This window comes from Colius striatus, chromosome 9, assembly GCF_028858725.1.
Source record: "Colius striatus isolate bColStr4 chromosome 9, bColStr4.1.hap1, whole genome shotgun sequence".
In the NCBI taxonomy this organism is placed as follows: Eukaryota; Metazoa; Chordata; class Aves; order Coliiformes; family Coliidae; genus Colius; species Colius striatus.
Window position 1 is genome coordinate 29512127 of NC_084767.1, and position 27062 is coordinate 29539188.

Here is a 27062-nt window from a genome sequence, read left to right on the forward strand (position 1 = left end):
TTTAGTGGATATACTGCTAAAATTTTGTCAATGATCTCAAAACATTCAGGTCTCAATCTACACAGGGAATAGCAAGATATAAGTGTTTTTCTGGTTGTTATTCGACTCTTGAAAAACATGAGGAAAGTTCCGAATACTCTAGAAGACATGGAGAGAGTTAAAAGCCATTTAATTTTTTGAGGTTTGTCCAGTACTTAATTTCTGAGATATTTAATAACTTACAGGTCTTCCCTTTGGTCCTCGTTCTCCTCGTGGTCCTTGTGAGCCTGGAGGTCCCTAAAAGAAAGATTAAGTATCTTTTAAACTAGCTAACGATTAATAAAGCTCTGAAAATACGAAATGCAATGCTTATTTGAAAATTTGGGGGTGGTTTTTTTTCACGTCAACATAAAGAAAACAGCTACTAAGTATTCAAAATTTTTCCTCAGTTGTAAGTTGCCTGAAGGGAGCAGAACTTGGATGCAAAAGTCTACAAAATGGTTGCATCTCTCCTGCTCCATAGGTTAATTTAGCAAAAGTTTTCTGAATGCTGTAGGCTCTTAATGCAGAGATGTACAGGTTTGACACAAAAGATCAAAAATTACTCACAGCTGGTCCTGGACGGCCTCGTATTCCTGAAACCTAAAAAGGCAATAAAAATTAAAGTTACCACTCAATATTATGGCTATATTTGGCATGACTACCCTACAGAAAACTAGTTATTGAAAAGAAAGTAGCAGGAGAGAAAATTCAATTACCAGTAATTTGTAAGGCTTTGGGGGAAAAATAATTTCAATGGTTATCTTTTTACAGTTTGCATTCTTTTTGTAAGCAAAATCAGCAATACCTTGGAAGTACCATTGTTATTATTAATAAATAAATAAATAAATACATAAATAAATAAGGGAATTACAATGATTTAGTCCTAATTTATTGATCCTTTCAATTTATTTGTCTTAATGCTAGAAAGAGATAATAAAGACACCAAATGACTACTTCACTGGTTTTCTCAAGTGTGTCTATACTTTCCAAATACTAATTTACCATTATATCTCCACAAAATTTTAACCATAAAAATAAAGATTATAACAGACTAAACTCAATATTTTAATTCTACTCCTTTCATTCCTAGGCTGTATATTTCTGTTATATTTCCTTAATTACTATAATTGTCTTTTAAAGCACTAAAATGTACACTTCCCACGGTGTTCTGGTAAACAAAGAAAAAAACCAGACTTACAGGTGGCACTACTCCAGGTTCTCCTTTTTGTCCCTGTAGGAAAAAGATACAAAACCATCAGATGGCAGAAAACAATAGAGAGTACAATTAACTGTCAGTTTCACCAACGACATCGCTGTGGCTGTGACAAATGCTAGGACTTCTCTTAGGATACAATTGAAAGTAAAGTACCTATAATAGCTAATCCACACCATTTTTAATGACCATAGACACTGATTAAATGAAGACTCTAAATTAACAGACTTTGTCTAACTGCATAACATACTGGCTGAAAGAGGAGTCACATATTGAAGTCCAGAAGTTACCGGACAGTTTGACTTATATGAAATGCAGAGCCCAGAGCAGTACACAGATTCCATTTCTTAATTAAATTAAAATTAATGTCATTCAATCCACAGATATAAAAAACCTGCATGTCCATCCACAGTGTATGGACAGAATGAAAAATGATACTACATAGCTTTAGAGTGAAGAACACAGCATTTGCCACTTGACTTTTCTTTGAGATTAATGTGTTGACAGTGATTACACATTAAATAAAATAACTGTAATTTAGACCTATTGGTGGTAACTGTTACATTAAGGAAAAAAGGACAACTTCTTAAAGATAAAAAATATCCTGTCTTGTTTATCAAGTAACAGTAAGGTGGTTACGGTTTATTTCCATAAACTACCTTTGCATTGAGAGCAACTCAGTTTTAGTGAGTACTTGATCACCTAAAATTATTTCATTTATGTCTTGTAGCTGCTTACAAGCACATTTATTGGAATGTATTTAAACTTCTTTTGTAAGAATAGATCTTATCTTTGTTTAATGCATACTATGAGAGATACTTCCCACAGAATGGTGGCTCTGGGCAAGAATACATCTTCCCTGTGCTACCTGCTGCCCACCATTCATCAGTCTCAGCAAAAAACAAGCTCCAAGTTGTATACAATTTGGCCTCTAATGACCTAGTGGTTCCTGCCTTCATTTTGTGGCACTGCTAGAGATGAAACAACCAAACTACTCAAATTGGAATTCTTTTGATGTAGACAGCAGGGATTTTTCAGGCAAGGGATTCTGAGTATGAAGACCAGGATTTTTGCCTGTATCCCAGCATCTTTTCCAAGTAGGCTACAATCTCCCTAGCCACTGAGGAAGACCAAGAGGAAAGAATCAAGTGTTTTTTTTAACAGAGATTACATTTAATTTCTGTGAAACACTTGACAGCAGTTGCAATACACTTTTAGAAAAGAACATAAAGGAAATCTTACCTTTCTTCCTCTACCTATTAAAAAAGAATAAAAAAAGAAAAGAGGAAATTAATGTTTTTAGTCTGAGACACACATGGCAAGAGCTGAGTGAAGGTGTTGTAGCTAGAGCCATCCCTTATCTGAGATGCACAGAAGATGGTGTAGCACCTACAGGGAGCTGGGGGATTTCCCACGGACATGTATGTTCCCTTGGTCAGGTGTAAGGAATCAGAACGGTTTGCCATGATGCCCCTTGGTTCCCAGCCTTTTTCAGCATTGCACAGAATAAGACAAGGCACTTTAGGAAAGTAGAATATCTCGTGGGGGATTGTCAGAAGTTTGCCTAATGGTCCACATTGAAGTCAAAGGAAGCTTTATTACTGACTTAGATACAGGCAATGTTGATGGATCTACAATATATTATATGATATTTTTCAAAAGATAGAGCTGGCTAAGAGAGTTTTGTCCTTTTCTTGTTTGAAAAGCATCTGCAATATCACGTGTCTGCATTCAGAGCCATGTAGCTACACTCATATCCACAAAAGTGCTTCAGAGGAATACTTTATTAAAGCTTGAATAACAGTAAGGAATTCTGGAATGTATCCATATTGCTTTTATACTTATTAGGTGTACCTTGTTGGCACTGGCCTAATGCCTCCCAGAACACAGCAGGACTAACTATCTACTTATTAAGACTTTCCATATTAAGACTTTGCTCCATTGCTCAATTACACAGTCCTTATTGCATGCTCTCTGTCACTATTTTGTTCTACATTAAGCTAATCAATTATATCTCCTGAAGAAATTGTTTTAATAATTAATGATAGAACACAGGTCACATAATTCAATACACAGTATTAACAAGTATTAATTTAAAATTAAAAGATTGTCTTTTAGGAAAATTGAGGGCAGATTGCTTCATCCAAGTATCCACAGGGAGAAAATATAGACTGGAAAAGACATGCTCTTTAAGGTACACAGCAAAAAGTATGCAAACAGGGAGTTAGTAATATTGTGTGTTAATTTTTTCTTCTGTCTCACAAGAGGATCACATGTCCATGTATCCACTTTGGGAAAACATTTTATATGGTTTACCTATAACGTTTACATTTATCCATCCATTGGAATGGCCTCAAATTTAACATTTTATTAAAGCAGGCACTTTAAAATTTTCTATATTTATATAATAAATTTATTTTCTTAAGAATATGGTGATTATATATATTTTTCTTAACACATTTATCTTTCTATTCTAGGTTAAAAACAAAAAAAAGGCAGAATTCAATCTTCTTGAAATATCCAGATGGAATTCAGATCAACTTTTCCGTTATAAAGCCATTTGAGCTTATATCAGATTCATAGTCAAAAGAAATCTGTTTCCAGAGACAGCTCAGGTGCAACCCAAGATGGAAGATAACTGACAAGAATCCATTATTTTCAGATTTAAACTTTCAACATGGAAATACTATTAGAAATTTCACTATCATAAGGTTCCTAGTTCTTTAGGCTGTCTATCCTTTCAAAAAAGCAAACTGGAAAGCAATCTTACCAATGTTGGTGTCAAAATCACGTGTTGTATGGGGACACACAGGACAGCACTCTCCTGGGGGCACCTGTGGGTTCTCACACTGCAGCACATCATGGCACTGGATTTCATCACAAAGAATAGCTCCGTTGTCACAGACACAGATCTGACATGGTGAAGGCTTCCAAATATCCCTGTTCAGGTACATCTGGCCATTCTGAGTGCAGGCTACTTCTTCAGCATCTTCTCCTGGGATAAAAGAGAAAATATACAACACATTTTCCAAATGGGAAATCAAAGGAGGAGTAGGTCTAGATAAGGAAAGAGCACATCTGGAGATAAGAAGCAGGGTCAAATACACAAAGACAGTCCAAGAGCATAACTGAAGTTGATACTAAGGACTATTCAATATCAATCATCTTAAATTACTGTCTTACTTTACTATGTTTTTTCTTCATCAGAAAGAAGTAAAACAGGGTCATCACAAAACGAACACAGTATCAAAGGAACATTGCCTCATGGAGTACTAACTCTGCAATTGGAAACCTCAGCCATGCCATGCTCCTTGTAACAATTGTGCACAGGTCATAGAGATACATGATTGAGGAGAAGAACCTTTGAGACTTCTGTACAAAGAGCATACATTACCTGCTCCTTGCTGCAGGTATCTTACACAGCCAAACTTAGGGCACTTATGAACAGGCACATCTATTTTTGTTGAAAAGAAAAAAAACCTCACTTACTGGGGTCTTTGTGTAAGGTAATACCAACACAGAAATGAATCTTCCCAGATGGTCATTCCCTGTCCAGTGGCAACAGCACTCCATTGCAAGGGTACTTCCAAACAGAGTCTCTATCTCAGATGATGTGACGAGAGGCTCCTCAGACTACTTATATTGCTCTGTTTTTATGATAAGTTGGTCATGGCCCCAGTACACAGCTAAATTGTTGCTATATATATATATTAGCAACATACAAAATATCCCTTAAATATTTTAACAGTATATGAAAGACTGTCCTAGTTGGTGTTTATATAGGAACAGCATCGACTGACTATATTCATATATCCTATTTACATATTCACATATTGTATGGAGGTCATTCTACTTTGTTGAAATTGTACATGTTTTTATCCTAATCTGCTCCATTTACAGAAGGTTTACTTTCTTACTTTAATACTGTCACTTTTCTTTCTTTTCCTAGAAATTAGAATTTTCCTAGAAATTAAAAGTAATTTCTCACTCATTATATATAAATCTATTCCATATAGTTTTTGCTTTCCTCTCTCTAACTAATCTCCTGACACCAGCTTCTGTGGATTGAATTTAGAACTTGGAAATTTTCCCATCTGACTGACAGCAGCACTTAAGGGGACATAACCATCTGTTTAGGTACTGTTCTACCCACACTTAAGTCTATGCCTTTGTCTTCTTCCTACTCTGTAGGCAAACACTCTCCATTTGGTCAGGATTGGCTTTTTTTTCAATCATAAGGTGAATATATTTCAGTATCTTCCCCTAAAATAAAATACATCTGATAAAGAATTTAAAAATCAAGTGAAGTGGAAAATTTTCTTTGGGTAGCCAATGTTTTATAGATGGTCTATCAGCAAAAAAAAACCCTATTTTTTTTCACTTTGACTCAATGAATAGTTCATCTTATAAAGGAAAATAAGCCCCTGCAAAAGCAATGAACTATGCCTAGGCTTCCCTAGGCAATGGGTTACAACCCTCAAATCCCAGTGTCAAGATGCCCTTCAAGTCACACACAGTCCAAAATAATTCTCCTCACCCCAGGATGCTGGGGAGAGAATTAATCTTACCTGGGAGGAGCTCCCCCCTCTGACCACAGAAATCTTCCTATCAAAAAATGTCTTTGAAATTGGATAATCCAGTTAAAACCCTTATATGAAAATTCCCTGACTTCTAACTGATACAAGACTAGGACTAAGGGCAATTCGATATATATTTCACATATATTGGACATATCTCATTAGTCAAAGATCATGACCATTATTCTTTAAGAAAACCTGTAACTAGCATTAAAATTAACAGCTCTAAATACAAGGACAGATTCACTGTTCTATGCATTTCTCTCCTAATTTAAACCAGATGTAAATAGAAAATAATAAAGTAATAAATATGAACAGATTTGGAATTTCAGCTTCATGCCTTAACTCAGGTCCAGCTACTCCATCAATGTTGAAGCTCAGAGAAATAGAGCAGATGTGTCATTAACTGTTGCCTGCTGCCACTAACTTCTGCAGCTTTCTAACAGGAACTGAAATCCAAATTTATATCAGGTCACTCTCTCTCTTCAACTAGTTTATCCCACCAACTGACAAAATGACTCAAAGAGGTGCTGCAGAAGCTCAGGAGGAAATGTTTTCAGTGTGAAGTAAAGACATCAACCAAGTGTGCCATACAGTCCATTTATGACACTGTGAGAATCATTTTCCAAAGTGCAGATTGTATTTTGGAAAGCACTCTTCTCTCTTCTCCCTGGTGTGTATGACATAATGCACTGTCTGACATATTTAGCCTTTTCTCTCCAGATGTCTGGCATATGGTCTATGTCTTCCCTAATGTATCACCAATAGAACTCATTGTGCTGTTGAGAAGAGCAGCAGTTTGCATAAATGAAATTTCTGAGTTACTGAGCCCAAAGTCAGAATTCTGTCATAACTTCAAATAAACCACATTGCAATTTTGCTTTGGCAAATCAGAGATGAGCCAGATGGTGACTAGCTTCTGCCTGGGTCTCGCTCAGCAGCTGAGAAAGAGGCAAAGGCAGGAGAAAAAAACACATGCAAACTCCTGGAATCTGTTTTCCTATCACATTGTGGATAGGCTGATAATAAAAATGCCCACCCAAACAGAAACAAATCATCTCACAATACTGCCAGAAAACACTTTTTTTAAAATTTTAAATATTTTGATTACCTCTGATGCTTCTAGTATTCCTTTCTACTGTGGCTGCTTTACACAGACAGAGTAATCTGAAAAGAGTAACTATTCCAAAGCCAAGTCATCCCACAACCACATTTTTACATTTTTCTCTCAGGTCTGAACTGCGGGCACATTATCCATCGACACCCAGACTGGGAAAGGCAGCAAAGGAAATGGTTTCATCATTTCCTCCGTAGTTTGGAAATCCACAAGGTTTTTAAATTACAGAGACCAAACTCTTTATATTGCATATTCTTTCTGCCTTTACAGTTGTAACATATGGTGCTAAATGGCTTAAGAAGTAGCTTCAGAAATTCTTAACATGGCAAAAGGATCTGCTTGCCCATTAGCCATTTCCTTTCTTACCAGCAAAAAGCACAACTCTAATTGGTATCAGACCTGACTAGAGAATCCACATGGCTATGAATCCACTAAAGCTGGTGAAAATGCATTTCAAAGCAGTCTGCAAACATAAAAGGCAAGGTAGAAGAAATACCTTATGATATATTTAAGGACTCATTCATTCATGAGCTTGCACAAAGAATCTTCATGAAAAAGGATTTCAGTGAAAAGCACAGTGAGTACAATGCAATTATATTGATTGCTTGAAGCATCACTTTTGCTTGAAAAAACTATTTGATCAGAAATCGGTCAGTTAGAGCTAATATACTAAATCATTACACTCAGAGACAATGCATCAACACTGTGGAAGCAAAAATCACTTCATGGCCCAGGCCCAGTTTTGTGATGACACTGAAATTGTGCTAATTACTGGGGACGACACCACTAGATGGCTGTCAAAACCCATCAAGCATCACCAGCAAGAGTCAAAGGACCTTCTGCACAGGAAAGGCCTGGGAGACACACTCTAGGCCTTTTAATACTCTGCACTTTTTCCTTTCAAGTAAATTCCCCTCAAGGTTAGTTCCACTCCTTCACAAGCCATCAGCAGGACAAGTATTTTAGAAACAGCATATGAAACTACTTCAATCTTGCACAACCAGACAACACATGATTTTTGAAAGCAACACCTGGAAATTCACTGTTGCTTGATTTGCTGTTTAAAGATACTCATTACTGTACTCATTACTTTTCTTTGACTTCTGGTTCATACCTTGCACATGAACAATGAAATCAAGGCCTGGGCATGGAATCAGAACAAAAAGAAAGAAAAAAGGAAAATGACACTATAAAAAGAGAAAAGCGGGGAGACAGAAATACAGAAAGTGTCTTAGGCAAAAGAGTGAGAAAGACTACTCCACACATACAAACAGGGAGGCTTGCTGAAGCTGTCATCTTAAGGTCTTCTTTTTCCTTGCAGAAATGTCCCCAAAACATCAAACTATACTCTCCTGTTCTCTGTCTCTCTTTCTAGTCAATTTAATATGGAAGCTCTCAACCACCACTACCTTGGCTGATGGGATGACAAGTATACGATTAGAGGCAATACATCTCTCAATGTTCTGAGAAATAAAAGTGGTCTTAGCAGAACCTGCAGATATACGGCTGTTCTGCAGACATTAACAACATTAGTTCATAGATGAAACAGTAAGGGAAAGAAAAGGATTGGACAGCAAAGCAACTCAATTTTATTGTATTTTTACTAGTCCTACCAATAGGATTATTAAAGGAGCCTAAAGGCTGATAACTTCCTGTAAGGAGGGGAAGTGGTTGAGTCACCATCCCTGGCTATATTTGAAAGACATTTACATGTGGTGCTTAGGGACAGGGTTCAGTGGTGGATGTGGCAATGCTGGGTTAACAGACTCAATGATCTTAAAGGTCTTTTCCAATCTAAACAATTCTGTCATAAATCTACAGCAGCAGAGAACATTGTCTAACAAAGGCAGAAAAGATAATGACTGGTATTGAAAGCATAGTCTGACAGTTTTATGCTTTCTTCTGCTAAGAGAGACTTCTTGATGTATACTGTAACCAAACCCCAATGCTTTTATATTTCTTAACATAAAAAGACTAGAAGATATATGGTTATTTAATGAAAAAAGATTGGAAGCAAAAGAGCTTGTGTAGCTTTTAATCATCTCTTCTTTAATGACTATTGATGCTAGTTTGTGAAAAGTGTGAGGAAATATAAATTTACATAGATACAGTGTTTTCTAAGTTTTAAAAAAGCCTAGTATATTAAAAGCTAAGTTTCAAGTTACAAATGACAAAATTCAGTCATGCTGACTCACAAAGCAGAGGTGCAGAAGTAAATCAAAGTGAAGAAAGATAACATGCTAACAACCATTTTGCAGATGTACTGTCATGCATGTGTACAGACACCAAGAGAGGGACAAGGGGAGCTTGGTGTTAGTAATCATTGACTGTCAGCCTGTTGCAACAATAATGCAGGGCTTGATGTCATTTACATGAAAACAATGGGAAAAGTCTCTCATTTACTCCAATAAGGATCACCTGTTTTGCTTATCTTTCAATGCTTCTTTTTGAGTGGTAATAAATAAAGTATTAGCTAAATTACCATTCCATGTGAATCATGTGAACAGCAATTACTTTTAAAAATCAGATAGTTTTCAGTGATAAATACAAAACCTAATTTGTTGCACAGAAAGAATTCTCATTAATAATGATTAACACACAGAGCTCACATAAGTACCTTACAGTTACATACATGGGGATGAAACTGGAATCTCTTACCAATAAAAGATTGAATTATGAAACAATCCAGTTAATAAAAAATATTTCATTGTCAAAAAGAAATCAAATTTGCATTCAGACATTTCCTTTCAGGATTCATCATACATCTCATTGAACTTTAGACAGCAGCCACAGTACAATAATGTGTTTAAATCCAAGTAACTCAGTATTCTCTTGGAAAAACTCACTACTAACAAGGTCTGTAACTCATTGTTAATTCACTAAAGGTTACAGAAGATGAATGCTCTCTTGGTGGCTTCAAATTCAGCTGAATATTCAAATTTGGCAAACTCCCTACATAGCCAACAGAATAAGCAATGAATAATATCAATCAAGATTATCATCAGAGAATTTATTCATTACAAAGTGTCTGAAAGAATAACTAACGCAGACATGCACTGGTCTAAAATGAGATTACATTCTCAATGTCTGTGGCTCTTTTATGTATTGTTTTATGCCAGCAAAAGGTCTGTAGCAACATTTCCCCTATGATTTCCCAAGGAAATTAAGCATCTGTGGTCCTGCTGGTTGCATGTGACACGTGTCCCCAAGTCCATTTGATTCCAGGGGCTGATTTCAGACAAGTTTTACAGACACCTTGTGAAAGATGAGGTCACTAAGATATTTTGCTCTTGAAAATTTTGCAAACATGCACAGTTAAGAAGAGAAGGGATTTCAAAGTTGTTGCCTCACAGGTGCTGTAATCTCCCAAGAAAATTTTTCTCCAGAAAATTGTGCCAAAATTAATAATTGTGTTTTCCATTCAGCACTGTGATTCTAGATTTGGCTGAATATGGAAAATTAAAAGAAAAACTATGTTTAGGATACAGTTAGATTCCTCTGAATGATTTTTAAATTCACATCCAAAGTATACAACTGTTTCTCCGCTGTTTCCTTATCTGTATAGAAACAATAACTTCTCTAAATTTAGTTTCGTAGACCATATTTCCCCAACTCATGTATTTATGTGAACAGTTTTGCTCTCCTTTTTATGGATGAAGTTAATTTCCAACACAGAACAATGCCGAACAATGTCTATATTATAAGTTTCAACACATACTGGATACCAAGATAGAATATACTGAGATCCCTTCCTGTAAAAAGGGTCTCTCTTACTGGTCCCACAGCACTATCCAATGTTTCTTATACTGTTCAGTTCCCTAAGACAATCTGATGGTATTGTATCTGCACATTGATCTCACTGTTCCTGAGTTATTGAACAAGATTCAGCCATCCTAAACTCTCCTTGTTATGCTACAGACAGGGCAGGGAACTGTGCAGCAGGGACACTTTGCTGAAAGACTGGTCAGTTAGGGCCTTTTCTGTTGGTTACTCCACAGCCTTGGATCTGAATACTTCAAAAATAATTTGTTAAACTTACTCTCTAGAGTAGTCCCATGAATAAGGTAAGATGTAAGCATGTTTTTACTTGTTTTGTTCTGGTTTTACTTCAGTTCACAAGTAGGATGGCTAGACAGGTTGCTTGGTGCCTGTAGGACAAAATACGGTGAAGGAAGGAGTTTAAAGAGGCTGATCTGACATCAGCGCTCATAAAAATACTCTCAGATCACAGCAATCAAGCCTCAAGTGTACAGTGGAAAATAAAACTATTTCCAAATGTCTAAGGTTGAGCAAAGATTGGAAAGGGGAGGCATTCAGGGCATGCCTGAGAAAACACTGGTGCAGATTTCAGCAGCTGGAGCAAATAAGTCAAAACCTGAAGTCAGTAGCAAGGTAACTGGTCTCTGCTGCAGCACACACTGCCATAAATGCCCTGCTTGGGCTTTGTCAGGCAAGTACAGTGAAGTTAGTTCAGCTATAGCCACCTGTACCACACTTTTCTTCCTTACTCAGCAGAAAAAAACTAAAAAGAGAGCCTACCATAGTCAAATGTTATGTTTTATCATTTCAGAAAGAGGCTTGAGGCAACAGAGATCATTTGATTTTCTAAAGAAAGTGTTGGAGCACATTCTTGATTGTGGGATGCCATTTTTAAGCAGAATGACTTTCATTTGCATGAAGATAGGCTGGTGCCAGAGAAACAGCAGATTCTTTTGTCAAGAAAGAGAACATGCATCAAGAGTATTGCAGTCAGCAGAGGCAGAAGAGAGACATGGCTCACCACTGCTGAATGTTCACAAGTTTAGCAATACAGGCATTGTATTTAAAATTTAAACAGAATTAAAATTGAATTAGAACATTTCCTAATATGTAAGAGGTTTCATTCTGGAAGCAAACATGCCCTGATGCTGGGAATTCTGCCCAACTTGCTGCTACTGCAAATTAAAGCAAATCGAACCTAAGTCTAAAATAGCAAGATTTCAATGAAAATCTAATATTCTTCTGCTGTCTACTTTGGCTCACTGTTCTGGAATCCATGAATGTTTGGGTTCGGTCTTTCTAAAATCCAGTTTTAGACTGCTGGACATCAGTAAAAAAAATAATGCATTTTGGCTGTGAAGAAAATTCTTTCAGTTGCTTCCTGTGCAGTATTAGCGAGACATGCTTTCCACTCACAGTACATTTGGATTTCTGTAGGAAATCTGTCAGTGATTCACAGGAAACCATCTTGGTTGTCCAGACAGTCAGAAAATGATTGCCCATGCCACAAGCTGTGTAGGGCAAGATTGCATTGTGTCAACCAGGTTATGAAATAGCTATTTCTTGATGGTCCCAGCACTGATCTTTGAGGAATGTCACCGTTATCTAGCCATCAGCTGGACTTTGAATTGCCAATCATTATTCTTTGAACCTGATAGCCTTACAAGGTTTTCCTTCACCTTACTGTCCACTTATTCAATCCCATGCTGAAAATGGGACTGAATACTTCCCCATTTGCCTATGGCTGTATGGGAGATGGTATCAAAAGCCTTGCTAACCTAAAGGTAAACAGCATCCACTGCTCTTTCTTTGTGCACCAAGCCAATTATCCTATTGTAGAAGACAGTTGGATTTAACCAATTCAATGGCAAAGAAAAAATGCATTAAATTATAGTCCCTAACTGAAGTCTGACCTTCTTTTTTCTGAATTTATCCAAATTCTTACAAGGTCCACATAGTTTCATATATACTATAATACTCAAAGTCTAATTGATAAAATAACCATGTGCTGTAAAAAGAATTGGTTTGCCTTCCTTGTTTTGTGGGATTTAGATCCTTTGAAGTCAGACAAAATGTGTATAGATGTCTTTTCTTGTTACATCTCAGAGAAACACATTTACCACTGCCCAAACATCCTCATTCTTTGAAGCTAAACACATCAAAGTTCAATACAAACCTATCATTACACATTGCCTTTTCCAGAAAGATTTTCCATATTGTGGTTTGCAAAATAGACTCATGTAATCCCCTAAACATGTCCTTACTGGGTAACATCACCCTCTTTTTCAACTAAAAATAAAGATTTGTAATTAGTAAGAAAATTCAGTTCCATAATTAAAAATTGTAAATCCTTGCATTCAAACAGGCTCAGTGTCTGGGTGGAGTAGGAAGGTATTGCTGGAAAGCTCTACTCATAATATGCTGTTTGTGAGGCAAAGCTATTCATTTGCTCAAATTCCAGGCCTCTGAGACATTAAAAAATAAAGAATGGTAAGCAAGAAAGTGTGCAAAAAATCCAGGAACAAAGCCTCTGTTTCTTTTCTGCTACCATTACCTTTACCACACTTCAGATAACTCAGTCAGCAACTTCTGGTTTCAAGATGACATGGAACAGGCATTTGCAGCCCTCGGGGCATCCTAGCTGCTTTCTGCACAGCATCAGAGATGAAGGTTATAAAGGAGCAGCCTAGCTTTAAGTGTAATCTGAAGGCAATCCCATACATGTACATGAGGAAGAGACGGGGATTTAGGTGCATCTCATGTCCAAGAGAGAGTTTTACTTTTATACAAGTTAGACTTATTTATTATGTATAGACATAGGAGCAATAAGTAGTTCCTTCCTTTCAGTGCAGAAAAGCAACAATGTCAATGACTAACGAGTAGAGCTCAGTTCACTTCAATAAAGTTTAAGGATGAGAAAATTCTTGAGACTGAATATAATTCTTCTGGTTTGAAAACTTTGAATTACTGAAACACCAAGGAAAGTGCTCTTATTACATATATCCACTTGAAACTTTTCATTTTCAGGATGTTTGTAATTACCTAGTTGAGCCAAGAAGACATTGGGGCTTGCTAAAGTGAACATTATACCAGAAAAAAAGGCTTGTTAAATCCAAATCAAGCTGAGAAAAAAATGTTTTAGTTGATGTCACCTAATTCTATCTTTTTCATCATTACTAAGTCATGAAAGCTTTTTAAGGTTGTCTCAATTCATGTGGACTTGCTTGGGAAGAAACAGATTTTTGTAAGCAGCTTCCTCCTTAGCATAGGCTGGTGGTCTTATCCTGCAACTTCCAGCATGTCTTCAAGTAGACCCTCACATTTGTAGACCAAAGTACTTTAATTGAATTCCTACTAAAAGAACAGAGTTCCATATTCAGAGTGTTGCATAACTTTATTAAAATAAAGAAGGAAGTTTAAACAAAACCCATTTTCTTGGTTTGCCTTTATGCAACAATGGGCAATGGTAAGATTAACCTTGTTAATGTTAATAAGGCATTAGTCTTAATAGGGCATTGTAAGAAAAATCCAGTGTGAAAGAAGAATTTGCAGTATCTTTGCCTATCTTGAGACTTTCTGTTACTGTGTTATGCATTTGAATAAATTTACATATTTTTACTTCAATTTCATTTTTAACTTGGCTTTGGTACTGTCCCAATTCTTGGTCCATACATACTTAAAAAGAGCATAAAAATATTCACTGAATATTAAAAAAAAAAAAAATCAGCAAAAAAAGAAATCCTATTCACCCTGTCATTTAGATGTATAACATTGATAAATGTTCTTTAAAATTATACATACCATCCATTACTTTGCTCTCCTGCAGGATTATGTTTTCTGGGACAGAGGAAATGAAAGGCTTTCCTGCAGGCTCTCCTGCTCTTTTTCATTGGATATTCTTCCATATTTCAGGGATGAAGCATTATGAACTTTTCTCAGGCAAATAGTCCATACTGAAAATATTCTGAATGTATTAAAATTCAAGAAGGGATGTGTAGTTTAAAACAAACCATCCTTCATCACCTCCAGCTACTGTTTGCTTTGAACTTAATCTTTCTATTTCCCTTAGGTTCATCTTTTGAAAACTCCTTTATCACTTTTCAGATCTTTTTCATTTTATCCTACTATTGTTTCTTCAATATGAGCCTTTACAAGCCCAAGAAAGCGGGATCCAAGTTACAAGAATATTTTTTCCAAAGCAAAGTTCTACAAAGACTGACATCTTTTTGCACCAGGTAACTCTCACAACAGAGTTAGGAGTTGCAATTGCTTTCAGGTAAACACATAAAATGCAGAAACGCTCTTTATTTTCCCTTTTGTGAAAGAAGGAAAATGTGCATCAAGTTGAGAGACGCATCCTAAAGAATGCATCTTAGATATTACTTGAGAACTTTTACGGAATAATTCAAGACATGTGGGCACTCTAGTATGACCATACTCCACTGCTGGTGTAAATCCTCAGTCTTCCATTGCATTCAGAAATCTATATAAAAAACACAGGGAACCCCGACTTACAATTGGACCCTTGTGTGACCAAATCTGCTTTGGGTTTTGTAGTGGAAATCAGGAGCTGGAAGATAGCAATCTAGCACATCACCTTCAACTGTTTAACATAGAATCAACATGTCCTAGTTTAGCTGTCTCCAAAAGTTCAGGATAGTAGTACATACCCAGCTGAAAAAAAACCAAAAAAAACAAAAAAAAAACGTTTTGGGGTTTTTTTCCTTTAGACTTCAGTGCTATTAAAGTGTAAGCCTTTGGGGACAGAGCCACTGGCATCAATCAAAAGACACCCAATTAAAGTCAGTGGGCTTTAATCCCATGCTAAGCATTATTGTGTTACATTTAGAAACACTGAAATTTCATGATGCATTGCGTCACTTCAGGTCCTTATAAAAACCATAGATTGTTAGAAGTGAGTAACTATTTGTGGTACGTGAAATGCATCAACAACCACATCTTTCACATAGTATTTAAGATCGCAATACAAGTAACAAATAAGAGCAGCCCAATTACTTCTTTCAGTCTTATAGAACCACAGAATCTCAAGGGCTGGAAGGGATCTCAAAAGATCATGTAGTCCAATCCCCCTGCCAGAGCAGAACCACTTAGAGTAGGTCACACAGAAACTCTTCCAGGTGGGTTTTGAATGTCTCCAGAGAGGAGACTGAACAACATATCTGGGCAGCCTGTGCCAGTGCCCCATCACCCTCACAGTGAAGAAATTCTTCCTTGTATTTCTTTGAAATCTCTTGTGTTCCAGGTTATACCCATTGCCCCTTGTCCTATCATTGGACATCACTGAGAACAGTCTAGCTAGTTCAGGACTTTATTCATAAAGGACCTAAAGGTCCTCTTTAGGAGCTCTATTTGAATAGGAAATTGTCACAGATTTTGTATTTAAACAATATTCTGTGTTTGAAGAAGCAGCTTGGCAAACAGTCAAGTCCATTCACCATCTCTCTTTGGGGTTTTTTTCCCAAATGACCCCCTGGAAAAGCTCAGATACTGTTTTGCTTAGTTCAGATGAACTGCAGCTCATCACAAGCTTACCTAAGCCTTTCATGGTCTTATTGTTCTTCAAAGAGTACCTTCATTTCCTATATTTTTATATTCCAATGTAATTTCATTTTCTGAACTGCAAAACCCTTCCATTTCATCTTCTTCCTCCAAACCCAAAATTCCTCATCCGAAACTCTTTCCCTAGGAAAAAAAGCCCCACATCTTTTACTAAATCTTCTCCCGTTTATGACAACCAAAGATTTTGACTTTCAGTCCCTCAATCAGCATCTGATTTTTTACAGAGATATCTATTTCTCTTCACTAAAAAAGTTCCCAAAGGACCAGATAGAGCTGGCATCTATCCACAAAGTGCACTAGAGTGATAGTTATCTGTCCTGGTTTGAGCCAGGATAGAGTTAATTCCCGTGAGGAACCAGGAAAGGGCACAGCCTGAACAGCTGACCCAGCCTGGCCAGCAGGTATTCGATACCATCCTAACGTCATGCCCAGGGTACAGGTGGGGGCTGGCCGGAACAAGCTCTGCCGGGGGGCGCCGGTGCGGAGCGGTCGCTCACGTCGGGTCCCGGGCGGTGAGCAACTGCATCACTCACCAGTTTTCTTTGTAATATTCCCTTGTCTTTGTTATAGTTGTTACTCTTCAATTTTCCCCAGTAAACTGTTCTTATTTCAACTTGCGCGGCTCTTTTACTGTTTTTCCTCCCTCTCCGATCCCCTCCGCGTTCCGCCGGGAGGGGGCGGGGGAGGAGTCGCGGTTTTCTTCCCCTTTGCTCCGGCTGGGCAAAACCACGACATTATCGCTAATAATTATCACTAGTTTGTGATCATTTCCATAACGCTGTTCTACTGCTAAGTTTATTCATACTAATGAAGAAGTATAATATTGCCACTTCACTAATTCCTTCTCCACCAGTTGTTTGTGCTAATGTCCTGCAGCTACTTCCAACAATCTTCTGTGCAAATAAAGCTGAATAGGCCATCCCTATCTTCTTTTAAAATATGACTAATCCTACTATTAGTAGGCTTATATCTGCAATCAAATACATTAAGGAGTTGTTTAAAGGATTTTTCTAAAATAAAATGCACTACAGGAATCAAGGAGTTGCACACCAGTGCTCACTTGAGACAGACAGAGTGCCCCCAGGGCTCAGTGTCTGATAGTGGACCTACAATGCATGAGCCACATCACTGATCTGCACATACCAACGAGCCAGACTGTATCATACGTGCAGTGAGACCAAGCTCTGCATCTCATGCCAGACTGAATTGTCATGCACATGTGCTGCACCCAGACCTTCCAAATACTTGATGAACAGACAGCACTCCAGAGCAGCTTTTTATCTTCAAGTATAACATAACTTCTGCCTTAAAGAAGACAGTTATCTAAAAATGAACTGACGACACATGAATGCACATCTCCTCAGTAGAGTGCTTTGTTGCCTGGGTCTTTTCAGAAATTCGCGTGAGACCCAGGACTTTCAGTAATGTTGCAATGTATACTAGACACATGTAATAAAACAAATATATTTTATACTCCTCGACTACTCACAAGACTTTTTGCCTAATTTCAGCAGGCCTTCAGCACTGAGTTGGCAACACCATAATTCTCTACTTTTATTCATCAGGGCCTTATTCAAAGTTTAAAGCAAAATTCTTCAAAGCTTACAGTCCCCTATTATCTACCTGTTGTCATGAATCTGACTATTACATGCCAAAGACAATAGATAGAATTGCATTAAATCACCAAAAGAGAAGAACAGACAAATTTTCATAGACAAAATATACAAAACCTCACCCTCCATTTTTGTGAACAAGTACAACTGCACTGACGTTAATAGATCACCATCATCACTGACAGACTCTTGCACTGTATACAATCCCTCTTCAGCACAGTGATCTGCTGCCTTATTTTTTATACAAGTGGCTATGTAGCCATTTTAAGAGCTGCACTGGCAGAGTATAAAAAGCAATATAGCTCTTTGCCTCTGGCAATTAAATATGCATAAACTGATAAATCAACTGCACCGTATCAGAAGGGAAAATTATCTTTCGGAAAGCTCATTCTTACCACATCCATAACTGTATTTCTGTATATGCCAGACTTTGAAGAAGAGAGCAAAATATTTTCAAAGTGAGAAGTTTGACAATAAAAGATAATAACGATCTTATTGGAAACAGATAGTTTACACTGCTATGCTATAGATAAAGTTGTGTGGGCATTTCCATAAAAGGCCTACCAGTTTTCAACTGGCAGGCAACATTTCTACTACTAACAAGATACAATCCCAGGAGTAACCTGGAAAAACTGGGGGAAAAGTCATTCTTCAGCTAAGATTGGGAAAGACAGAAGGGAGGTGTTTGTGGGAGCAGGTTGACAGAAAATCACAGAATCATGGAATCTCAAGGGCTGGAAAAGATCTCGAAAGATCATCCAGTCCAACTGCCCTGCAAGACCACCTAGAGTAGGTCACACAGGAACTTGTCCAGGTGGGTTTTGAATGTCTCCAGAGAAGGAGACTCAAGAAAGTGATAGTATCCCAGCAGTTCACTGATTTGTACCAGAAAAAAGCCACTATGTAAGGGCATACTTCACTGTGCTGCTGAGGGTGTTTATGGCACAACAGGGACTTCACTGATGCAGAATCTTAACACACGTCACCTCTGAGGACACATACTGTCATATACGTACAAATATGCATGTACTATATATATATAATGAATAGCTGTAAACCAAGGATAAGAACTGTTAGAAACTGCAAGTAACAGAGAGAAAGTAGCTATTTGTGATAGATGGAAAAAGTTAGGTCCTAAAAATATGGATGAGCTGAAAGAGATTTCATTACTGCTGAAACAAACCCAAAACAAACAAACAACATTCTGATACATTTCAGAAAACATTGGTTCAACTTTGTCCTTCCTAAAAGCATTGAACTGCTTTGATCTAGGACCAGTTATCATCTAAGACAACTTAATGCATGTATGCTAACTGTGTCTATTGAAATGAAAGATTTTTTTAAGACCTATGTAAAAAGTAAAAGTAACAATGCTTCTCTCAGCACAGTTTTGGATTCAGTCCAGAATTTAACATTATATTTTAGAACACTTTTTAACATTAAATTTACATCAGGCTCTCCTTTGTACACTTATACAATTCACCTCACATGGACTAACTCTTTGTTATTTTTCTGGTAGAAACTTGGGGGTACTTGAATTTGCTCCTCTGTTTGCACCACAAATCCTTCCTTGACAAAGAAATTTGCTCACTTTGACAGGGGACTTTTAGACAGGGTTTATTTGTGGTTGGTGGGGTGGTTTGGTTTCTTTACTTTTGTGGAAGGCATTGAAAATGAATAATAAATTAAACACTGCTAATGTGACATTAAATTGTGTCAGATGCTGTGAGCTACTGCAGTTACTCTCATATGTAATGCATGAGAATGTACAAAGTGCAACAAAAGTTTCACCTACTTAAATCTAGGAAATAGCTTTTTATTTATAAATATAAAAATCCTATAATTTATATTATGGTGTTTGGGTTTTTTTAATAGCAACTAAGTGTTTGGGAAATCCTTCAAAGACAGGTTTTAGAAACTTGAAGAGCACTGCTTTGGTTTTGAGTGAATGAGTAATCAAGCTGAGCTTTGAGCTCCATGACATTTTGGCAGAGCTGTAGCCTCCTGTACAATTCTGTACTAGTAAGGGTGAACAGAGGAAACAAATATACATTTGTGTTTACTTTGGGTCACAGGGTGAGATGCACCCTGCTGTGCACAGTTGATAAACTGCTATATTACCTAGAAATTGCTATGGTTTTATTTTCATAAAACACTCATCAATTTAGAAATCCAATAATTTTAAACTATTATGGAGTATATTTTTCAGTTTTTCTAATTTAATCTTGTTCTACTGGAAGCAAATACATGAGGTGAAAATGTGTCTTCAACATCAGGAGTAAACCTGACTTTATGCTAAAAATACAATATGCCAAAATAGGGACTGTTCCATGGACACTACAAAGTATACCTTCATTTTTTTTTTTTTAATTATCTAGTCATCTTTTGGAAGACAGCGATTTGATACACCCGTATCAACATGATTTGGGGAAGCAAAATATCCTTTAAATGAATTAGAACATAAATTATACAGTTTCAAGGGTTACCCACATAGCACGATTTCACATGTTTGACTGCACCATTTTAACAAACAGAAAGTTATAAATAAGTTGTGTTCCACAGCAAACCTCACTTTGAGGCATTCCTTGGATATCAACTCTTGAATATAAATAGTGTTGTTGTTTCGAGACCCATTACAGTTGATATTAAGCAGTGCAGCATAGTTTACACTCAATACAGCCTACAGTTCAAATACAGCTTTTAAAAGCAGATAGCTCAGAGATTGCTTGTTGTACTTTATAGAATATTTCCAGCAAATCAGAAAGATGACCACTGAGTGAAACATAGTTACAGCTCTAAAGGAGTAAATTAATAAGAAAAGTCAATTCAAAAAAACCAACTTTGCATAGCTGCTGAGTTTCTGGCCATTTAAACTATTTTAAAATCTTATTATTCTTCCACTTTTAACACAAAACCCAGAAATACCTTCATTTGTTATTTTCTATTTGTTCATCAAGAAAATATGCAATCTCTAAATATAATTTTTAAAATATTCTTTTATATAGATGATTACACATGATCAAATTGAAATTATTACACTGTAAAATCATTCTTAGACACTCGCATTTATGATTTTACTATATCACCTGCCACATGAATTAAAAGCTTTGGCTTGGTATCTATCAGTTCTGTCCACTGTTAGAAACACCTGCAGAAACCATGCTTTCCACAATGATTGTACAACACTTTCTAAGTACTTTTCATTATCTGATTCAAACAATATGTCAATTAATAGTGTAAACCTAATCTGTTCCTAATTACTGTGTTAGTAGGCCACACATTGTTCATTTTTAAAGAAACAATATTAAACACGTAATGAAAACTAAGCATACGGTTGGATTCTGAACATATTAAAGTGTATGTCTCAAAAATAATTTCAATCCTCTGTAATTTTCTAGTCGGTTTGCTTATTAAACTCAAGTAAATACTTTTGCACTTTACATATGGAATTTAATGTAATTTACTTGAGATGTACAACTGTTATACAAATCTGCCTGAGGACTTGTTTGCCTCATCAAACGTTATCTTCATTACATGCAATTAAAGTGAAGAAACAAGTTTAAAAAATGAAAGAAGGCAGGAGCAGAGACAGATGACTGGAAGGAGATCTCTTGTGCAAGACCTTTACATTTGTACCTCATTGTACTTGGTTTTTCAGTAGTTTCAGGACTCTGAGGCAAAGAAACATATTTGTAGTAGAGTTTATCTGTGAACATGAAATAAAAACCCAAACCTAAAAGTCCCTCAATCTGACCACCATTATACATACAGTAAAAAAAACCTCAACCAAGCTAACTAGGGCAAGATTTCTAGTACATATTAATACTGATATAAGAATTTTCAAACTCTAGGTAACAGAAATCACTGCTGAGCTTTAACGCTTTGTTGAAGTTAAAAAAAAAAAAAAAAAAAGATTACATCATAGTAGGAATGGAACAGTGGATAATAAAGATGATCCAGTAAATGCTGAAGTTCCAAAACTTCCAACAACATCCAAACAGATATTAGACCCCACAAGAGATACTAGACCTCACTGACATTATCAAGAAGTGCAGATGAGAACCGAATGTCCACAAGAACCTCTTCTGTCCCTGAGAGACTGCATTTTTTGACAAGAGAGATAAGGAACCATCAGGAAAATGAAAGGTACCTTATCAATTCTTGAGAAACTAGAAGAATGAGGCACACTAAGATTTTAGTAGTGATGTAATCAATAAAAACATAGTTTGATCAAACAGAATACTGGGCTCAAGAGTCACGTGGTAGGAATGAATGAAGTGTGATAGACACAGCGCCAAAGAACAGGTAGTCTAACAGTCACTTTCACCTCCAAATACAAGAACCCAGTGATCCATCATTCAGAAGCTTAACAAGCTGCTACAGAATTTTTTACATATATCCATTTAGGCAACACTATTATTTTATTCCATATATATTATTAGAAGGACCTGTATTGGTGCTACAGAACAAGTAGTTCACCGAAATACTTTAGAATAATTATTATTTAAATACTAGAGGAAAGTTTTCAAGTGAAATCCATGGCTTGGATATCATACTGCCTTCTTCATAGTGGTGAAATGCTCTCCAAGACAATTGGACCATTAAGGTTTAAAAAGTAAAAATATACAAGGATTTTTTGCATTCAGTGTGTATATATTTATTACCATATATAGAACTGAGCAAGGTTTATTCCACGTTTCCCTTCTGAAACTCCTGCTTCATCCCGGACTCAATCTATTTAGCACAGTCTTTGATATTATGCAGACATTCAAACTGCATGAGATTCAGCCTTAACACATCTATGTTATAGTGCCTCTTTCAACAAATGGAATTTTCCAGTCTCCTCAACAGGGGATTTATTTTAACCCAGCACAGAGATTTCATCTCAAATAATAACAGAGGGAAGCAAAATTTCACCAAATCGCCATAATGTAAGAATACATTCTTCAAAATCTGAAGTCAAGGTAAGATTTGGGGATGTCATAGGATGCTGAAAAAAAGACACCACTGTTACTCCTATGCATTTTCATAGCTTGATTTCTATTAATTTGTTAGCACACAGGATACAACAGGATACCTAAATTGAACCTAGTTTACAAAGCAGTCCTAAATGACAAATTATTGTCTTCTGATGAGTCAAAAGAGAGCAACAAAGGAAGGTATTTTAAAGAAGACTGGAAACGAAGGCTCTGTCTGCCCAGGCAGATGGAGTTTCTCTATGGACATCTGCAAATGTGCACTATGCTTATAGGGTTATCTCTTGAGCCTGAGGTCATTTCAAGCACAGATCCTACAACAAGAGTAGAGTGGTGCAGAGGCAGCACGATGATGAACCCTGCACTACACAGCAAGACAGCAGCCACTTTGGGAAATGCCCAGATGCCTGCGCAAATGGAGCAGTTTGAAGAGTTGGCTTACTAAGCTTTATGAACTAACTAGTCTTTAATAACTAAATTAGAATGATCACATTTTTTTTCCTACTACAGATACTTTTTGGCACTTTGGTATATAAAAGTTTCCTTATATGCAAGGCTGGTTTGGTTTTTTTTCAAAGTTACATTTATTAGACTGTTTGTCATCACATGCTTTGCAGAATATCTTCATCTCAAAGCCATGAGTTAATGTGAAGCACAGGCGTATGAAGATATCTATTTGCAAAAAATCCAGAAACCCAAACATTTTGTTACTAAGACCTATCAGAAACTTCAGATCCCATGAAGCTGTCCAAAGGAAACTTGAGAAGAATGAGACAAAGATAACTAATTACTTTTCCAATAAAAAATATGGTCACGTATTTGTCCTCTAAACTGCTGCCCATGCTGAAGTAACAGATGAAACCCTAACCCAAACCAAACCCTAAATTCTGGCTTAATTATTCTTCAATGATTCTCACATGCTTCATGAAGATTTGTTCTGAAAGCTTTAAACCTAAAATTGAATCCTCTAACAGAGTATTTCTGAGAAGTAACTAAGCTTGTTTAAAAATAGCACAATTGAGTTTGTTTAAGGTAAGATCAACTCAATTTACAGCATGATTACACTTCAATTATTGCAGATGTATTTTTTTGGCTCCCAAATCCCCACTGGTTCAAATGCCACTTTTGTTGAAGTTATTGTTGTACTTTCCTTCACTGAAAGACTGGTAAACCTTCAATCAATACCTTCAGTAAGCACTTTCACATGAATTTCCATCCTTACAGAAAAACTGCCAATCTCAAGAGACAAAAGAGCTTCTATGCCACATTTTATATCTATTTTTATATCATAGAAGCTCATTTTTCTAGGCTTATAATTGGTAGTTTCCTGCCAGATTCACCCACTCATACTGCAGCCTCTCATGGTAAACACTTCAAAACACTCAGAGGACGAATTCTACTATACGAAATATCAAACCTCTCTACATAAGAAAACTACTGATCTACATTTTCCAACCTAAAGGTCTGGCATGCAATCCATTTTCTGCTTCTACATCAGTTGTTCATATCACCATACCTGACAGTATGCCTCTGCAGACCATTGCTACTGCTCAGCCTTGGATCTTATTTAAAAAAAAAAGAATTCCTTGTAATGACATATTGCCAGGAGGTGATGGCCAAGAAACCAAATCATTAAAATCAATTTTATCCTCTGTTTTCCTTCCTTTGCCTATAACTTTTGTTGCTTCAGTTACCATATCACTAAAATGTAATAAACATAGCCAGTAAAACTCTCCATTACCAAACTCTTTAGAGTAAAATTTAAAAAGTTGACTATAGCAACTGACACCCTTTCTGTATGAAGGAGTTTTGAAAAACACGTACTCTGATACATAAGCAATTTCTACGTTAGAGGAATGCTGCCTCAGGAACAGCACATGACTTAGGGTCAGAAAGGAAACATCATGTAGCAGCTTTTTTGTACCACAAACAGGTGGTGAGTGTTTACGGTTTACACAGATTTCTCTAATTTCCACTGAGGTCAGCACATATCATATTTTAAATGGTTTATTTCTTCATGTCTGTGAACAGCATAATTAATACATACTGAGATACCTAACAACAACAACAACCAAATCATCACTTGCCAGAACAACTACAAAGCTCTTCAACACATAGCAAAAATCAAAACAATGCTCCAGAAATTTAGCTTCCAAGCCTTTTCTTGTTACAGTGTCACCTTTATGCTTGCTAGCAGTGTCACCTTTTAAGTGTTACCTCTCCTGGAATGAGTAGAAATATATCCTGATACCATTTACTATCTCTGGCACTAGTTGCTAATCACAGACAGGCTACAGATTCAGTCAGTTCATTCCTAAGACTCAGGTGAACCCCAAAAGGACAATGACCATCCTACTTCAGGGAACCAGACTTGACCCTATAGCACTCCTTTCCAGTGGTAAATGGTTTTGAAATATGAAGCATCTGAATGAGACACAGTTACTTAACATATTTTATATGTTTTTACCATACTTTACATATTGTCCAAGATCTATTTTCTGTTAGGAAGTTTTGTCTCAACTATTTTTTAAAAGTCATAGAATCATAACAGTTGGAAATGACCTTTAAGATCATTGAGTCCAACCACTGACCTCACAGTGCCAAGCCCACCACTAAACTATGTCCCTAAGCACCTCATCTGTACAGCTTTTAAACATCTCCAGGGATGGTGACTCCACCACCTCCCTGGGCAGCCTGTTCCAATGTTTAAAAAACCTCCTGATGAAAAAGTCCTTCCTAATGTCCAATTTAAACCTCCCTTGGTGCAACTTGAGCCCATTTCCTCTGAAATCCCACCTCACTAACACTCCCTTTCAGGCAGTTGTAGAGAGTGATCGTGTCTCCTCTCAGCCTCTTCTTCTCTAGGCTAAACACTCCCAGCTCCCTCAGCCATTCTTCATCAGAACTGTGCTCCAGACCCTTCACCAGCTTCATTACCCGTCTCTGGGAAACGTCCAGCCCATCAGTCTCCAGTACCTTAATGTCCTTCTTGGAGTGAGGAGCCCAGAACTGAACACAGATGCAGCTGCACCAGTGCTGAATAGAGGGGGATAACCACTTCCCTGGTTCTGCTGGTCACACTATGCCTGATACAAGCCAGGATGTCATTGGCCTTCTGGGCCACCTGGGCACACTCCTGGCTCATGTTCAGCCAGATGTAGATTAAAACCCCCAGGCCCTTTTCCATAGGACAGCTTTCCAGCCACTGGGTTGTTGTGGCCCAAGTGCAGGACCTGGCACTTGGCTTTGTTGAACCTTATGCAATTGGCCTTAGTCCATCAATCCAGCCTGTCCAGGTCTCTCTGAAGGGCCTCCTGCCCTCAAGCGGATCTATGCACCTGCCCAGCTTGGTGGTGTCAGCAAACTTACTGTGGGTGCATTTGATCCCCTCATCCAGATCATTGACAAAGATATTAAACACAACAGGCTCCAACACTGAGCCCTAGGGAATACCACTGGTGACTAGCTGGAAATGGGATTTAACTCCATTCCCCATCACTCCGGGCCCAGACATTCAATCAATTTTCCATCCTTTTTAGAGTACATTTGTCTAAGACAAGGGCAGTCAGCTTCTCCAGGAGGATGCTGTGGGAGACTCTAACTGGATCATTTTAGTGCTTTAGAAACTTGTCTTCAATAGCAAACAACACAGTAACACGAGATTTCTTCTTCTCTTCCTGTGTTAAACTATATCAACAGTCATCTCACATTTACAAAGAAATTTTTAAATACAGTTTTGAGCCTACAACAGAATTTTTTAATAACGCAAAATAATAATATCTGTTGTCAAGAATAACACTGATGAATCTAAATTACTGATATGGTACACTATTAGACTGTTTACTGATATAAACGTTGAAAGGGTAAAACTCTTCTAGGAATAAATTCACTTGTAGTAGCACTTTACATTAGGAGGACTGTTGCTGTTCTGATTGTCCTCAGGTGAGGATTTGGTTTCTTTGAATGTTCAAGAGTCCACGTCTTCAAGGAAAGTGAGACAGTCTGAAATACTAGTTTCCTTTTTTTCCTTTTTATTAATTAAAATCCTTCCAAAATTTTAGTTTATGATTTATACATTGCATTATGTATAAAAACCTGTTCTGTGCTTACTGGCATATATAATAAATGGAAAACAGACACAATCACTCTGGAATGTCATTCATTCTGAATTTTTTACGGATTTATATGCATGATATTCATTGCTGT

The 27062-nt window shown here is 37.0% G+C and overlaps 1 protein-coding gene across 1 annotated transcript in view; it reads right to left on the reverse strand.

The window, feature by feature from the left end:
• The window catches only part of COL5A2 (collagen type V alpha 2 chain), a 110799-nt gene that overhangs the window by 49606 nt on the left and 34131 nt on the right, over positions 1-27062 (reverse strand). The window contains exons 2-6 of the mRNA XM_062002455.1: positions 4005-4229; positions 2477-2490; positions 1220-1252; positions 589-621; positions 223-276 (exon numbers count right to left, since the gene is read on the reverse strand). Of these exons, the coding sequence (XP_061858439.1) occupies positions 223-276; positions 589-621; positions 1220-1252; positions 2477-2490; positions 4005-4229 (359 nt within the window). The remainder of the gene's footprint in view (positions 1-222; positions 277-588; positions 622-1219; positions 1253-2476; positions 2491-4004; positions 4230-27062) is intronic.